A 16,241-nucleotide genomic window follows, 5' to 3' on the forward strand; every position below is an offset into this window, starting at 1 on the left:
TCACTGGTCGAATGTCTAAACGAGAGAGAAAGGTATAGAGTATAAAATGATATTCGTCCTCTCTGCGCATGCGTCCAACATCGTACCTACACCACAGTATAGGTACAACCAGTAACGTCACTTAGAATTATTTAAAAACATCATATTAGACATGAAAAACATATTGATCCATTTTATTTAGACATACAATCAGTGTAAGAAGTATTCGTACAGCAACCAATTTAAAATTAATGGTTCCTGTACGAATGCTTATTTCACTGACTGTATATTAATATACACATGAATTGGCATTAATTCGTATACAGTAGTGAAGGCTGTACTTGGCACTGATATGTATCGGTGGTACTTAGCAGTCACATGATTACTTTATGGTTTATTTGTATATTTTGAAATTGCGTAATATTTTGTAGGGCGAAAAGGGTAAGAATAGGAGTTCTGGGTAATTACAGGGTGTCCAAAAAATGTTGTAACTACTTGAAAGGGACGGTTCAGGAGGTGATTTGAAACAACTTTTTCCTTTGCGAAAATGTTGTGCGAGGCTTCGTTATGGAAATATTAACGAAAAACCTCGACCAATCAGAGCGCGAGTATGACGGTGGAGCGCCCGCGATAGGGTAGGCTACGCGCTCTGATTGGTCAGTGTTTTCTGTTAATGTCTTCTCAACGAAGCTTCGGACAACATTTTCGCTAAGAAAAAAGTTGTTTCAAAGCACCCCGCGATCCACTCCTTTCAAGGACCCCCAACATTTTTGGGACACCCTATATAATGTAGTGAATATATCTAGTGACATAAAGTTACTAGACACGTCACCAACAGTTACCAATCAAAACGTTTGCCGCGAAGGAAAATAATGAATTTCCTTCTATGAGGCATGAATTCGTGTCATACCATGTCATCGATTCATCCAGAAATTTTGAAAGATTTAAACCAATTAAACTTTTCATTGATTCATACAGATCATTATGTATTGTTTGATCAAACATGTAAATCAAATGAGAAATATTTATCATTTGATGTAACCTTAAATCGAATAGATAAAATAGATATCAATTATACTTCAAAATTATACTTATCCATTATCAAATTTAACAATATCAAACATGATATCCACGAATATTCATTTGAGAATTTTAGAATTTACTCGCAATGACAAATTTCTTTCAATGTGCAATGTAAAGGATTTTAAATTTTGGTGTAGTCGAAGGGCATCGACGTTTTGTAAAAATGTGACATTTCTCGAAGAACAATTGAACGAAGTTTTCAAATTTCGAAATACTAATGTCAGTAATTGGATCATCGAGGTTAGTATTATGTTTAAAACAATACTATTTTAATTTCTCATTACAAACATGTAATAAAAATGAATATAGTCTGAATAATTTATTTTCTTCTATAAACAAATGTCTTTATAATAAAATATTTTACTTCGTTCTATTTCTAATATATTTGAATACAGCATTATCTGTTTGTTTGAAAGAAAGTAATTAACATATGAATCATTTATTTCTGTACATTCAAATTTAATCTCCACTTATACAAACTTTTTAAAATCTTAATTTAATAACTATAATGTGATAACGTTAATTTTTTTCAGAACAAAGCTCGTACTTTATGCATTGGATATTACAAAAGCCAAAAAGAGGACAGACAACAGCTTTTAAACTTATTAGCAGCCAAGTATGCTGTTCAGCATGATAACATATGCAATATAGCAAAGAAGTTAGTCTGTACAGAGGTTTGTATATTTGGTTTTATACCACCTTTTCAAAGAATATAAGAAAATAAGTATTTTTATTTTAGCCTGACAATAAAAGACGAATGGTTTCTTACGAACAAAGCTTAAAAAACATTCTCATACCAGATTATCAATGGCTGTTTCTTGTTATTGGAAGACTTGAAAGTGGTGTAAAATTTCTTGTTGATTTAAGAACAGATATTTTGGTAAATATTCCAAAGAAATCAACATTTCTTTAACTAATATAATTAATTCAATTTAAAACTTTAATATCTCATATGATTAAAATTTAAATTATTGATTATTTTGAAAATATATTCAAAAGCATAGTCAATTAATATTTCCTAGATATGCTTTTTTAAATAATACGAACAAATTGATTTCTAATTATGTGTACTTGTCAAAAATTGATAAATTGAGTTTTATATACATTTTCAATAATAAGAAGTATTTTGTCTTATCTGTTTTTATATTAATATTTTTGGTAGGAGTTAATGTTGGAAACCAAAGAAAGCGATGAAAATGTTTTAATACAACAGTTAAATGTTACATTACGAGATTTATTATTACTCTGGTTTTCAGTAGGTTTTTTACATTTAGAGAGAATAACTTGGCAAAGTGCATGCGACATGTTACAAAAGGTACACATTTGTTGCGATTAATTAATAAACTACAATGTTGATAACTATTTAAGAATGTTAAGGTTTCAGATTATGAAGCGATACATCCTATAAAGAATTGGCTGGATTTAAAACAAAGGGTTGGACCTTACAGGAGATGCTACGTTTTTACTCATCCATCTATGCCAAGGGAACCACTTGTCGTGTTACATACAGCGTTATGCGATGTAATACCAGGTATGCACATATATCGAAGACCGATATTCTATAAATAAAATAAATTATACCGAAATATCAATTTAAAGACAGTGTAAAAGGGATCGAGGAAGCAAAGACCAGAATCCTTGGTAGCGTAAGAAAAGAAATAACATTCCTGGAAGAAGACAAATCTAAAATAAAAACAGCATTATTTTATTCCATAGCTTCTACACAGAAAGGATTAAAAGTAAATAAATCATAAGAATATCAAATAATTTTAGTAAAAATATTTTCATAAGACATCGATGAGGAGAAAAAAGAAAACATTTTTTTTTAGGGAATTGAACTTGGTAATTACTTGATAAAAGAAGTAGCAAACGAAGTGATATCCGAATTTCCTATGATACATGAATTATCTACTTTATCACCGATACCGAATTTTAGAAGTTGGCTCCTTGAAAAATTAAAACAAGGTAATTTTAATTTGTTCGCACAAAGTAAAGAAAAATATTATATGCGCGTATTAAATACTTTTTTTCTAGATGTGAATTGTATCTTTACGGGTGAAGAATGCAGGTCTATACAAGATCTTTTAAAAGAAAAAAATGTTGCACTTAACGTAAGAAAGATACTTAATAATTCATTGTGGACCAATGATAAAGAATTATGCGAAATTTTAAGAGAGCCATTAATTCGAGCATGTGCATGGTATTTGTATAAAGAAAAAAGACGGAATTATGCCTTAAATAATGTTGGTATGTTAATTATATAAAATTAATTCGAATTGTCATATATATATGTTTATTCGCGAATTTCAACGAAATATTTTTTTTTGTTTTCTGTAGCGAATTTTCATCTTCGTAATGGAGCAGTTATGTGGAGAATAAATTGGTTGGCTGATCCTTCGCCGCGCGGTGTTGCAAATAGTTGTAGCATTATGATAAATTATAGGTAATTCGATCATTAATTTAATTAAGTGTGAAATAATTAATGATTCATCTGATAATATACTTTTGTTTATCGACAGATACTATTTAAACGAATGCGAAAAGAATAGTCAAAATTATATTGAGAATTATTTTATAAATGCATCTGAAGGTGTAATTAATCTTGCTATGCAACAAGAAAAGTTGTGGAATAAAACTTAAAATAATATGAAGAAAATGGCATTTGCGAGAAATATATGTGGGTAAGATTTTATAATATATAGATAGTTCTTTTAAACAATTCTATAGTTTCTAATTTCAACTGGAATTAAACCTTTCATTATTTGAAAGTTTTAATAAATTTAGCGTAATAAATATTGGGTTGGTGCATAATTATTCGTCGTTTCTTTTTTTTATTTTATTATGAAGAAAGAAACATACAAATTCAACAGAAACATGTTTAATTGTTTATTCTGGAGCGTGGAATAGACTGTCTGCCAAGCAAATGGGAAGCAGTAATTGAAGTAGATGATGAATACGCTCCAGAATAAACAACTAAACTTGTTTCTGTTGAATTTTTATGTTTCTTTTTTCATAATAAAATTTAAAAAAAAACGGCGAATAATTATGTACCAACTCATTACTTACGAGTTATTAGATTGATGATAGTAAGTGAAGCACGATTAAATATCAAAATCTGACAGTCTAAAACGAACAAACAAGTTATTCATGTTGATGTATTGTCTATATCGTGGTTGATCCATTGAAAACAAAAATATTTACTATAAATTGCTAAGCAAAAAATGGTCTGCATAGATACAGAATTTACGGAACCACTAAATTCTGAGTTACTTAATTGCTCGAATTTCATTTACACTTGCAGCTTTTACCATATTTATTATGTACATTACAATGATTCTAAACACTTCCATAAACGGTGATATCATTAGAAAGTATTTCATTTTATATTATAAGTATCTATACATTTCAAATCTGCGATGTCATATACGAAAATCATTTACAGAAATTCTGTCAAATATTAATATCATGCTCACTAGGTGATACAAAACATATCGTGATGTCACAATTGCACGAGCATCACCACCGGAGAAGCGAGCTTTATTCTTCACGCCTTGTACACGCAAGGTAGGTATACGGAAGACTATTCGTCGTTGGCTGCTGCTACATAGTGCACTATTCAAAGACTTTGGTTTATGCTGCATACATTATTTCTGTGCAAGAAAAATGTTGCACGTTATGCAATGGCTCCTCTTTCCATTTTTACGCCTATATATACATTCTACTGGTAAGATTAAAGGAAGATTTGTTTAAATTAACGAGTGCACGAGTGCAAATTAAAAGTATCATTGTCTTATAATTAATGCAATAGTTAATACGAGTAAAAATAAAGAGGAAATTAACAAACATTTTTGTCGTCCTTAAGTTATTCCATTGTAAAAAATGTTAATCCTTGTAATTTCTCTAGCATTAATCTACACTGTTTTCTTGATATCTATCCTGATTTGCGCATCTTGATGAAACATTGCTCGGTCAAAAATGACAGATGCAACATAAACTAAAATTGTTGTTACGAGTGTCATCCCTGCATTTCGCGTAGCAGTCGACGACGAATAGACTTATTTACTAGCAATGTTTGAGCATTTTTGACGTCATGAGAAATTTAATGTCAACCAGTGTAAATACATCAGGCTCGTTCCCATTTCTAGCTATGAGCAATTAATTAAAGAACTTCGTTTTTGTTACTCTTCAAATTTTATGTTTTTATTAAAGATTATTAAATTTGTTCATTTATACAATAGCTGTTTCCTGTCCAGCTTAAAGACAGCACAATCGTCTGCAAGCAGATCTGGAATAAATATAGATTTCGTATCGTTATTCGATGTTCGTTTCTTACGATAGCAGTGATGTAAGAATTAATTATTCTTTTATAGGTACCTGTAGTCAAGGCTGGGTTTGGTGAAAGTTTGTGGGAAGATGAGGTCTACTTTCTAGTTTTGTATAATCCAAATGAAATTCCTTTGCTACTTTTCTCCAACTTTGCGCATCAAAATAATAATAAGTACCACGTTCATATGTTGAAGTTTTTTCTACAAGTCCTAATCCTGGCGCTTGCGTTATCCATACCTTTTCTTCCATATGATATCGCCATTCTCTACTGTACCTTTAAAATTGAACGAACAAGTATAACATTAATTCTATCAATAAATAGTGAAATACTTAGGTTCAATCGTTACTTACAACTCCGCTGCCGCTGCTAATTGCAGCACATCTCCAACATTTGTATAAAACATATAAAATAGTAGATCATCCTTGTACCGATTTAGCTTAACTGGTGCTAGTTTATCTCTAGAACAGAATTAACGTAACACAAAGTTTAATTACCATAGCGATACTTCTTGCGTTATCGATAGTCATTTGCAATACAAAAAATAAGGTACCTGATAGCGGCATTAATAAGGTATTCTGGCGGCACGTGGAAATCAATGTCCTGAGGTCGACACGGTGTTTCAGCCCAAGGTCCACCAAAATTTTGATATAGATTTTCTGGCGAATTAAGATTTAATCCTAACGCAGTTAAATCTTGGCCTAGTGCCAGAGATACTAGATTTGGATCTGTTTCAGCTGCCCTAATAAACGTTAAAAGTCCAACCATTCCGAACTGATCCTTAACCATACTTGCTGGTATATTGGTTACTTTACCTACAAAACGTAATAATAAAATTGATAAGTATAAATCATTCGCAGAGAATTCTCAAATGTATTATAACGAACCAAAACTATCGTACAATAAATTATATATATATTCAACTGGTTAATAATACTGGTTAATAAAATTGACTACCAGCCCAATACTTTTAAAAATGTCTATTGGGATTAAATTTTGTTTATAGACTATTGGAAACTACATAGTAATTTCATTCAAATTTAGTTTTTTTTGACACTTGTTTTGCAGAATTAACTCTTTTAGTTCTTCAGTGAAAAACACTATCACTCATATGTGGGTGACGCGACAATTAACGTGATAAAGTAGTTTCAATACCATCGGGAGATGTTTGTATGCCTCTTTTAGATGATTGGGACTTTTCAGATCCAGGTGCTCTGTTCGCCTGCAGAACATCTTGTCCAATTTCAGGACCGAGTCCAACAGGTATACTCTTGTCTCCAGATACACTTCCACCTGGCGATGGCCCTTCTCTATTTTGAGTTCCTGGCAATGCTGGGAAATCTTCAGAACTCATAGTAAATTCACTTGATTCAGACGTCGGTTGTTTTACCATTCCAACTATAATTTATATAATGTATGTAACAATCATATTCATCGTAACTTTGAATTTTAGGGTAAATAGTAACATACATACATTATATTTAACTAATAATTTTTACTTATGACCAGGGAGTCGAAATTGGAACAATTAAGTAATGATTCTCTTAATTGGAAATTCATGAGATTTTCAATTAGTTACAAATCTTGGCCAAAATTCATTAAAAAATGTTATAGTGTCGATCGAAATTCAATGTAAGACTTAGTTACATATATATAGTTAGATTCAAAGTTATTACTGAAGTTTCAATACAGGTAGTAAATTTCATAAATGAAATTAATAATAATATTAGAAGTCCATACAATTACAGATTTAAAATTAAAAATGAAACGCTGTTTAAAAAGATAATTTTGGTTATCAAAATATCATACGACAGTTTGTATTTTGATACACTTATTGCTAAACTATAGTTACAGATCTGTGACTGAAATACCATTTCCCTAGAGTATTACAGTCAGAATTTTGGTCATCTCGAAATAAAAATCAATGAATAAGTATTTTAGTTCCAATTTCATACATGACTCCCTGCCTACGACATAAGTGCATATCTTCTTTAACACTAAAATTACTGTCAATACGAACCGTAAGGTTGTTTTCCTGGCATAGGACTAGGTTGCGGCATAGAATCACCCTGTCCCCTGTTTGTTAATGAAGGAAACTCAGATAGATCCAACAATGGAGGAGTACTTGTATCTCCACCTCCTCCACTGCCAAAAACAGAGTGAAAATTATTAATCTGTCCTTGAGATCCGTAATTACGACTTTGCGGTATTCCAAAAGTGCCCATGCTACCCATTGGATTCGAGGTTCTATAAATGTGTATGAACTTTTCATTTTTTCATATGAAATATCACCATACAACAAGCATGTAACAAAATATATTGTATTATCACAAGTAATATTACAAATACGAAGAAGATCGTTATAACTACCCAAAGCGAGAACACTAACCCAAGAGCTGGCATTGTACGTCTATCTGTAAAAGCTCTTTGTCCAAACAGTCCTCTGCTGCCCATAGGAGAGAGCTGTTGCTGCTGAGGTTGATGATTAGTTTGTCCACCTCCGGTTCCAGATGCTCCAGGGTAAACGTTAGTAACTACTACCGCAGAATTGGCTGAACTTGATGTGCTTGTAGACGAGCCTGAGAACATGCCCGAGGTAGGTGTGACATGACCCGTCAGGGTCGACGAATTTAAGCCCCCCCCACCACCCGCGCGCGATGTAAGGCTTGCGTTCGCAATACTGCGTGGTGGCTGCTCAAAGTTCAGGTTGGCCATAGCCTGGTGGCTCCACTACAAAGTACCTGCTGGGGCACACCGACGCACTTTTATGTCAATTACCACAATCACTTGTTTTCTATTGTGCCACTTGTAAGTTGTTCAATCTCATGGAAGCGAAGAAAATCCATGACAATAACTCCTAGTAGCAACCTGTAACAACCAGGCAGAAATAAAAATTTTATAATACAAATACTTTGTTACTAGCCATTCCATAAAGCATGTTTTTTTCTTTAAATTTCAATTGTATTTCCTTAAGCATTACCTCTTTATCGTAATGCCGCAGTAATGGTCATATCAAAATCGAAGACAGGAAACAAGAATAGACCTATCAACAGGCAAACGATTCATTTTCATGAAGACATTATTTCGTTCTATTTTGTTATAATATAAAAGAAATTGATATAGCATCAGTTTTTGATTACGTATCGAATAACTTTCTAAGTTTCTTGAATGAATCGTTGAATTTACAAAAAACGGTTTTATAGAAAATAAAACTGTATGTACCTGGTAATGTACAAACTGAGAAAACATACGTACTCGCAACAACTTTAAATAACACAATGTTTGCATCGCATAATATTTGTAAAAGTCTGATGCCTTAGAACTTATAGTTGCTAACACATATGCATCTTATAAATACTTATAAACCAACCTGAATATTATTCTGGAATATTTTCATATTTCTACATAAACCCGTAATCATGAAAATCAATAGGGTAACAGACTAGTTGCAAACAGCAACAGCTTGTTACTATAATCACTGATTGAAGTATGATATATTAATAAATGAAAATGGTTACTCAAAGATCGTTCCTTGTTATTTTTATCGGTGTTTTAATATTATGATCACTCTTAGATTGCAAAAGAAGATATAAGATTCATGAAAAAGCATCGAACCAATAGTCGGTGATTTTGACATTGTAATGATAGAAATCAGTAAGAAGCACAAAGAAAGCAAAGGTTATAATATGTACGTAATCAAAATATTGAAGGAAAAATGGGCCAAATTTGATTACCTATATTATCGAATCCGTCGTTATATTACTGCACAAAAGAATTCATTAAATTCATAATAAACAAAGTAAATGAGTCTAAAAAAAAAAAAAACACAAAAACGTCGATGTTGACTTGAAATGAAATGTGATAAGAAAAAGTTGTTTGAGGTATTTAGTATTTCGTGTGGAAATGATTTTTACGTAAACCGTTACGAACAATTAAACTTTTATGCACACTACAATACTTTTAACAAATAGACTTCTGTTTTGTCATTCAGTTTGACAAACTTAAACAACACTAGACACGAATTTCTTCCATTTTAACCATTTCTACGATGTATTCAAATTGAATACTGAAACACACTAAACAATAATGTCGTATAGATAAGAAATTTAAATTGGTGTTTGTAATTGTTTGAAATATTAATTAAATAATTATGGTATGTAAATTAGTCCGATATTTTATAGTATGATTTAATAAGTGAACAACTTTTAACCTTGCACTTGACTATTGGATTTGTTGTTCACTGTCTCTACAGGGTGTCCCAAAAATGTTGTAACACCTTGGAACGCAGAGATGGGCAAAACCCTAGGTTTTGAATAAATCTGAAGTTTGCCGATGTGTTTGTCTCTTTTCCTTCTTTGGAAAATTTTCAAAAGAGGAAACGAGAGAAATATATCGGCACGCTTTAGATTTATTTGAAGCCTAGGGTTTTGCCAATCACTAGTTGGGAGAGGTGATTCGGGAGGTGATTTGAAACAACTTTTTCCTTAGCGAAAATGTTGTCTGAGGCTTCGTTGAGGAGATATTAACGAAAAAGACTGACCAATCAGAGCGCGTAGCTTACTGTACCCCGACCAATCAGAGCGCGTAGCCTACGCTACCCCGACCAATCAGAGCGCGGCCGCTCCAACGGCATACTCGTGCTCTGACTGGTCGGGGTTTTCTGTTAATATCTTTTCAACGAAGCTTCGGACAACATTTTCGCTAAGGAAAAAGTTGTTTCAAATCACCTCCCGGACCACCCCTTTCAAGGTGTTACAACATTTTTGGGACACCCTGTAGTTTGGTTGAATGAAGGTTTCTCATTTTTGTTTTTATTTGCATACAGAAATTTATATTTTTGGGGATGTGATACACCTATAAATGTATCATTCGACGGTATTGGAAGTGCATGGTTCATGGTTAAATATAAAGATTTGTGATAGAATTTTATAAACATTTTGTATTTAAATAGGATTTAATAAGAACGCTCTATGTAAGTTATTTATAAAAATATCGATAAGCCAAAGACTGGTTTACCGTGAGAAGTGAGTGGAAGAAATAAAAATTAGTGTAAGAAAGTGAAAAATGGCATTAATTAGAAGAGCAACCCATGCTGGTAGTTGGTACGCAGGCTCTGGTAAGCAATATTTAAAACATATTTTTAATTTATGTCACATTTTTATGTTGTTTATTTACAATATGACTATTATTATTTGTTACTTTCCAATTGCTTCTTGTAAAGTTACCAAGTAACTTATACTCTCTAGTGTCCAAGTCTATTAATGAAGAATAATCGTGATTTCAATATATGATAAGCCTAACATTCAATATACTTGTACAGTCATGCATTAGGATATAGTTATTTAAACTAACCTTTAATATTAATAATTGACATTTAGTTTTAATAATTATTCTTAATTTTTCCCTCTATTTTATTACTTTTTTTATATTGTACTTTAGTTAAAGTATGTATGTATTCCAGTTGCATTGCACAAAGCCTCAGTATTTGTTTTATTTGTTAATCTGTTTGTTCATCTAATTAATTAATTTGTTTGCGTCAAATGTTCCAAATAAACACATTAAATTTAATATACATTAAGATATTCGAGTCGTTTTATAAATTATTAGAAAAGATTTATATTATATGGTATACGTGTACGAGTTATGTTATTTTACTTGCCATAGATATGTTTCTTTTTTTTAATTTTTCCGAAATTTTAGAATAATGCAAATACCTTTATTAATCTGTTTGATGATGACTTATTAACAACCTCAATTTCTGATGTATTCAGCAACAATAAATACTTTAAATATTTTGTATAGGTTCGGAGCTGAATAAGCAATTAGAAGGTTGGTTAGGTGCGGCAGACTTATCGCATGGACCTGCCAGGGCAATTATTGCCCCGTCAGTAATTATAGTAAATTAAATCATTTTTTATTTAGTTAACAAATCTTTACTGAAATACAAACAAATTTCACAGACATGCAGGTTACAGCTATTGCGGAGCATGTGCTGGTTTTGCGTATCGCCAGATTAGTCCAGTTGTTGTGTAAGTTATCAAATTAAATATTTATCAATTATTTACTTAAAATTTGTTGACAACAATGAAACCTTACTCCATTTAAATATAATATTACATTTGATATATCTAAAGTTCTTATTTAAAGCATGTTTAATTATGTAGATATTAAGTGTAATATGATTCTGATATATTAAGTTTTACAGTGAGTTAGATGAAAATATGTAAATTCTGTGTAACATAAGTAACAGAACTTTTTGCTGATAAACCTTTCAATATTTTGTTCTGATTATTGTCTTATAAATTTCCATTACTTTGTTATGCTATTGATTTTATTCTAAATTTGTTATAATTTGAAAACCTTTAGTCAGGTTCAAAAGTTAAAGATTCCATTAATTGTATCGTACAAAATGTACTTTTCTTCGTATAACTCAATAGAATCTTAGTATACATTAATATACATTTAATTAATATACATTAAAGTCTGATTTAAAATTCATTAAAAGGAATTAAATGATACTAGATATAAAGAAGATTAGAATTAGAAGTTACATGTAGCGTGAGCATAGCATTCACAAGTTGCATTACTATATTTTCATTTCTGTTTAACATTATGGATCTGAACTTCGTAGTAAAGTAATAGTTTTGACTGAAAAATAAGATACATTATTTATTTAAATCTATAATAATTAACAATTTATAAATTGGTTTCCCTGCAAGTTTGGAATTGAACAATTTTGTTAGCTGTATTAAATTTTATTCATTACTTTAAATTCATAAAAAAATGATAATTTTCAAGTTTTTAAGAAGATTTTTAATTTACTTATTATTATTTGCCACTGTAATCCTGTACAGTTTTCACGTGAATATCACATGTCTCGCATAACTATTGTTCTAATTTTTATAAATTTATTGAATCAAAGTGTTCATAAATGTTTATATCTCAGAAACGATTGACCTTTCGACCTATGTTTACTAAAGCTTTCTTACTCAGTGCAGTGCATCTTATATACCATATAAATATTGAACGGCTTTTTTTTAACACTCTGTATATGTTTTTTAAAATTACTATTTTTATATATACTACATTTGTTATAAGTAAAGTATTAAAATAGCGATGTACTATTATATAGGCGTAGGATATTTATTCTGGGCCCTTCACATCACGTGAGATTATCAGGCTGTGCTCTTTCTTCTGCTTCAATTTATCAAACGCCGCTGTATGATCTACATATTGATCAACAAGGTACAAATTGCACAACGCAAACTATTAAACCAAAATCTTATTGAAATCTCCTTAATATTTAATATATAACAAAATGGAAGGATCAGAAATGTTTGTCACTGATATTAACATGCTTATGTAGAATTGTAACAAATACGGATCCTTTTTACTATGTGTAAAATATTAAAAGAAATAATAATTTTAGAAGTACAAGTATGTAAGTTACATACGATACAACTTGAAAATTTCAGTATCACAATTTGTATAAGCCAGTGGTTACATTTCATTTACCGAATCTTTCTAATTTATTTTATTTTTCATACGTTATAACATGTCTAGTATAGTTCTGGTTCTACGTTAATTTGATTTTTCAATCTCAAACGTATCAGTTATCTTCTTCTACTGGTTATGTCACAGCATCTTCATTCAGAGATTTACATGCATAATATATACATATATATATCTCAAGGTATATTTCTTCAATTTTCTATATCTAAAATTATCCAGTGTCTACACCGAATATTTATATATAGCAACAAGGATCTGTATATTACTATTCTGTAGATGCATATCAAAATTGAAGTTGTACATCTCGGAACTTTCCTTTATTAACACGTTGATTGCCATAGTGCTGTTAGACCAAATTATTCCTGACGCCACTCTTTGCACAGGCGCCAGCTGCGAGATAAGTTGTTGTTTATTTTTTTTTTTTTTTTATGAGTAAATATTCAGTACTCTCATGCATACTGATTCTTATTCTTTTTCTCAAATGTCTATTATCCATTATTTACTCGTAGGTGGCATCCAGTGACAGATCGTCAGCTATGAGTTAACTCGTACTTGGCAGTTTACGTGTTAATCAAAGTATGAATTACTATCAAAGATTAGTTCAAATATAGGTTTCTGTTCATGTGATAGTATGCAGAGAACTCGAAGAAACTAGACATTTTGAATGGATGGATTTAAATACAGACGAAGAAGAACATAGCATTGAAATGCAATTGCCATTTATAGCAAAGGTCATGGAAGGGTATGCTACTCGTGCTCGTTATGTTAGAATTTAATCGTGCGATATGTATTATGCATATAAATTTGTCTGAAATAATTCATATATAGTAAACTTCTATTTAATAACGATACAGGTTTAAAGATTCTTTTACTATTATTCCTATATTGGTTGGATCGTTAAGTCCAGAAAGAGAAGCACTTTATGGAAGATTGTTGGCACCATATATGGCTGATCCACAAACATTATTTGTTATTTCCTCGGATTTTTGTCACTGGGGACAACGGTTTCGTTATACTTATTATGATACATCGTGTGGTGCTATTCATAGATCTATTCAGAATCTTGATAAAATGGTAGGTGAAATATAAACATACAGTTTATATAACATATAAATAGAAAGTCAAATTTATTTGTTAGCTTTTCAATTCAAAGTACAATTTTCTCCTGATAAAATGAAGTGTTCGTTTCAAATTACTGTAATTCTCTGAAAAAAATTGTAATCCCATTATAAGGGACTTTTAATCTTGAATCAATCAAAGTTAAGTAAAAAAGTTTTTAAACCTTGCACATGACCTCACAATTGAAGAATTTTTAACGATTTTATGTCATCATCATGAAAATCAACTGATAGGATTTGAAACCCAAATACTTCAAACTTCAAAATTCTTCTCTTCATATCTTTACATAGCTATTTTTCACAAAATTACAGAACTTTGAAATTTGTTATTTATCAGGTGATAATAAAGTAATCCTTCAATATTGTTGCAGAGTGTATAATTCTAATTACTATTTCAATACTTATGTTTCTACATTTTTACATGTATTGATCGTGTTTTGTAAATCTGCATATTTATCTGCATTTTTATAAATTTGTTTAGGGTATGGACATTATAGAAACTTTAAATCCCACAGTGTTTACTGGTTACCTTAAAAAATATGGTAATACTATATGTGGCCGACATCCTATCAGTGTTTTATTACAGGTAATCATTTTCATTCGTTCGAATAAATTATTTGTTTGACAAATGTAATTTTCTAATTGTAAGAAATAATTTCATCGTTGATCATATAATCTTGAAATTATGATCGGTATGTTAACAGGCGATTCATAGTTTAAAAGGAAATACCAATGGCCAAAGAATGAACTTGAAGTTTCTTAAATATGCTCAAAGTAATCAATGCAATAACATGAATGACAGTTCTGTTAGTTATGCTAGTGCTTCCTTGGTTCTTGAGTGATAAAATATACAACTTCGATATTGTTACTGTCAGTTGAAAAATTCACACAAGAGAAAGTACTAAAAAATAAATGACAGTAATGACCTATCAACCATCAAACACATGAATCGAGATTCTCGCAAGTGTCTTTTTTATGTCTACAAAAAATAATAACACGAAGATCTAGTAACAAGTAATTATCTTATGTGAAATTTCCTTGGTTATCTGAGAAGAAATACATTAATTCGTGCAATAAACATCGTATGTAGAAATATATTGTCATAAAATTGTTTTGTTTAAAGGTATTTCGGTTTATTACTTACAAGAAATAATCAGTACTTCCAGATATTAATTGTGGAAGGAGCTTAAGTATTTCTTTGCTTTGATTATTGCTACAAGTAATAGCATAAAATAAGGCTACGTTATTCATCGTACCAAGAAAGCAGAAATTCAGTCTATCGATCAAGAAGAGATTACTGATAAATTAATGCTTTACAGTTTTATTACATCGATGTAAACAATTGTTAAAAATTTTAAAAATGTATTTATTATTAATGTTATTAATTTCAATTTTTCAATGCATTTAGTTGAGAGAATGACGAGGGAGGTAATATTTTTTCATAAAATATTATGTCACAACGATATTTGTAAATTATATTTCAATATAAGTATGATACTGTCCATTGTGTAGAATTATTGGTTGTGATTCGAAGATATACTACTAGTATAAAGTTATTCGTTACATAAAACCGTTTGAAACTTTTTAATCTAGTATCATTTATTTATTTTCCGTGAATAGAATGACAAATATTAAGAAAATTAATACAAATATATATATACACACACATATATATATATACTTTATTTTTGTATTATTTATCTCAGGGACATATTTACACCTAACAGTAAAAATAAATTTTAAACATATCTCTTCTATGTCGCTAGTATGAATGGTCTGCAACAATGAATGTTACATGGAACATTATTACAGAAATAATGGAGTACAACTTAACTATTCTTTTTCCCTTTAAAACAAAGCAATGAAATGATCTCAAATCCTTCCTACCCTATAATCTCTTGTTATTTCTCGTTAGCATAAAAAATTAAACAGAACAATACCAATATTGTATTGTCATAATGTTATCATGTAAGTGTGAAGGAGGATCAGTAGAGAAAAAAATGCATGTAAAATATTTTAAGCTATTACTAATGTTTTATTCATTACGAGTTATTAATATTTATGTTACAATAAAACATTTTTATAGTAAATTTTATGTAAATTTTTGTGAGATTTGTTTTGTAATAAAGTGAAGTAAACATTTTTTAATATGACGCTTTATTCATAAATTATATGAAATTATAAAACTGATCCTTCAAATGTTGCTTTTTCTATCTTTATATACT

The 16,241-nt window shown here is 30.3% G+C and overlaps 3 protein-coding genes across 14 annotated transcripts; 2 read left to right on the forward strand and 1 right to left on the reverse strand.

Annotated features, from left to right (window-relative positions):
• The first annotated feature begins 851 nt into the window (after positions 1-851).
• Positions 852-5,572, forward strand: LOC128875057 (malonyl-CoA decarboxylase, mitochondrial-like). 7 transcript variants are annotated; one of them, XR_008456751.1, is made up of 13 exons: positions 852-1,302; positions 1,596-1,736; positions 1,802-1,942; positions 2,225-2,377; positions 2,440-2,593; positions 2,662-2,703; positions 2,779-2,801; positions 2,892-3,027; positions 3,097-3,309; positions 3,400-3,505; positions 3,582-3,743; positions 4,539-4,626; positions 5,433-5,572. XR_008456751.1 is itself a non-coding variant. In XM_054120371.1 (11 exons), the coding sequence occupies exons 1-10, from the start codon at positions 1,102-1,104 to the stop codon at positions 3,700-3,702; spliced, it is 1,506 nt and encodes a 501-aa protein (XP_053976346.1). In that variant the 5' UTR covers positions 856-1,101; the 3' UTR covers positions 3,703-3,743; positions 5,433-5,572. The 7 variants fall into 7 exon arrangements, 2 of the variants coding, with proteins under 2 accessions (XP_053976346.1, XP_053976347.1); XR_008456748.1 differs by having other exon boundaries at positions 856-1,302; positions 2,662-2,801; positions 4,505-4,626; XR_008456747.1 differs by having other exon boundaries at positions 856-1,302; positions 2,662-2,801.
• On the reverse strand, positions 3,705-9,441 carry LOC128875058 (CCR4-NOT transcription complex subunit 2). Of its 6 annotated transcripts, none has more exons than XM_054120377.1 (10): positions 9,121-9,441; positions 8,757-8,787; positions 8,367-8,429; positions 7,776-8,254; positions 7,407-7,633; positions 6,542-6,784; positions 5,940-6,201; positions 5,740-5,847; positions 5,437-5,662; positions 3,705-5,347 (listed from the first exon to the last, which is right to left on the reverse strand). In XM_054120377.1, the coding sequence occupies exons 4-9, from the start codon at positions 8,099-8,101 to the stop codon at positions 5,443-5,445; spliced, it is 1,386 nt and encodes a 461-aa protein (XP_053976352.1). In that variant the 5' UTR covers positions 8,102-8,254; positions 8,367-8,429; positions 8,757-8,787; positions 9,121-9,441; the 3' UTR covers positions 3,705-5,347; positions 5,437-5,442. The 6 variants fall into 6 exon arrangements, with proteins under 6 accessions (XP_053976352.1, XP_053976350.1, XP_053976353.1 ...); XM_054120375.1 differs by having other exon boundaries at positions 8,757-8,864; XM_054120378.1 differs by having other exon boundaries at positions 9,317-9,401.
• Positions 9,442-10,068: 627 nt separating this feature from the next.
• LOC128874633 (protein MEMO1) lies at positions 10,069-16,164 on the forward strand. Its single transcript, XM_054119537.1, has 8 exons — positions 10,069-10,502; positions 11,189-11,270; positions 11,347-11,415; positions 12,519-12,631; positions 13,529-13,640; positions 13,753-13,972; positions 14,498-14,602; positions 14,721-16,164. Exons 1-8 carry the CDS (start codon positions 10,451-10,453, stop codon positions 14,856-14,858), a joined length of 891 nt encoding a protein of 296 aa, XP_053975512.1. The 5' UTR covers positions 10,069-10,450; the 3' UTR covers positions 14,859-16,164.
• Positions 16,165-16,241: the final 77 nt, after the last annotated feature.

The sequence above is a fragment of the Hylaeus volcanicus genome, chromosome 4 (assembly GCF_026283585.1).
Source record: "Hylaeus volcanicus isolate JK05 chromosome 4, UHH_iyHylVolc1.0_haploid, whole genome shotgun sequence".
Taxonomy (NCBI): domain Eukaryota; kingdom Metazoa; phylum Arthropoda; class Insecta; order Hymenoptera; family Colletidae; genus Hylaeus; species Hylaeus volcanicus.

Coding starts and splice junctions, on each gene's coding strand:
- LOC128875057 (XM_054120371.1), top strand. CDS start 1,102: ATGATATCCACGAATATTCATTTGAGAATTTTAGAATTTACTCGCAAT. Junction 2,802..2,891: donor CTACACAGAAAGGATTAAAA/GTAAATAAATCA, acceptor ATTTTTTTTTAG/GGAATTGAACTTGGTAATTA. Junction 3,310..3,399: donor TTATGCCTTAAATAATGTTG/GTATGTTAATTA, acceptor TGTTTTCTGTAG/CGAATTTTCATCTTCGTAAT.
- LOC128875058 (XM_054120379.1), bottom strand. CDS start 8,101: ATGGCCAACCTGAACTTTGAGCAGCCACCACGCAGTATTGCGAACGCA. Junction 7,634..7,775: donor CGTACAATGCCAGCTCTTGG/GTTAGTGTTCTC, acceptor ACACATTTATAG/AACCTCGAATCCAATGGGTA. Junction 6,202..6,541: donor CATACAAACATCTCCCGATG/GTATTGAAACTA, acceptor TACGTTTTGTAG/GTAAAGTAACCAATATACCA.
- LOC128874633 (XM_054119537.1), top strand. CDS start 10,451: ATGGCATTAATTAGAAGAGCAACCCATGCTGGTAGTTGGTACGCAGGC. Junction 10,503..11,188: donor TAGTTGGTACGCAGGCTCTG/GTAAGCAATATT, acceptor TATTTTGTATAG/GTTCGGAGCTGAATAAGCAA. Junction 11,416..12,518: donor CAGATTAGTCCAGTTGTTGT/GTAAGTTATCAA, acceptor ACTATTATATAG/GCGTAGGATATTTATTCTGG.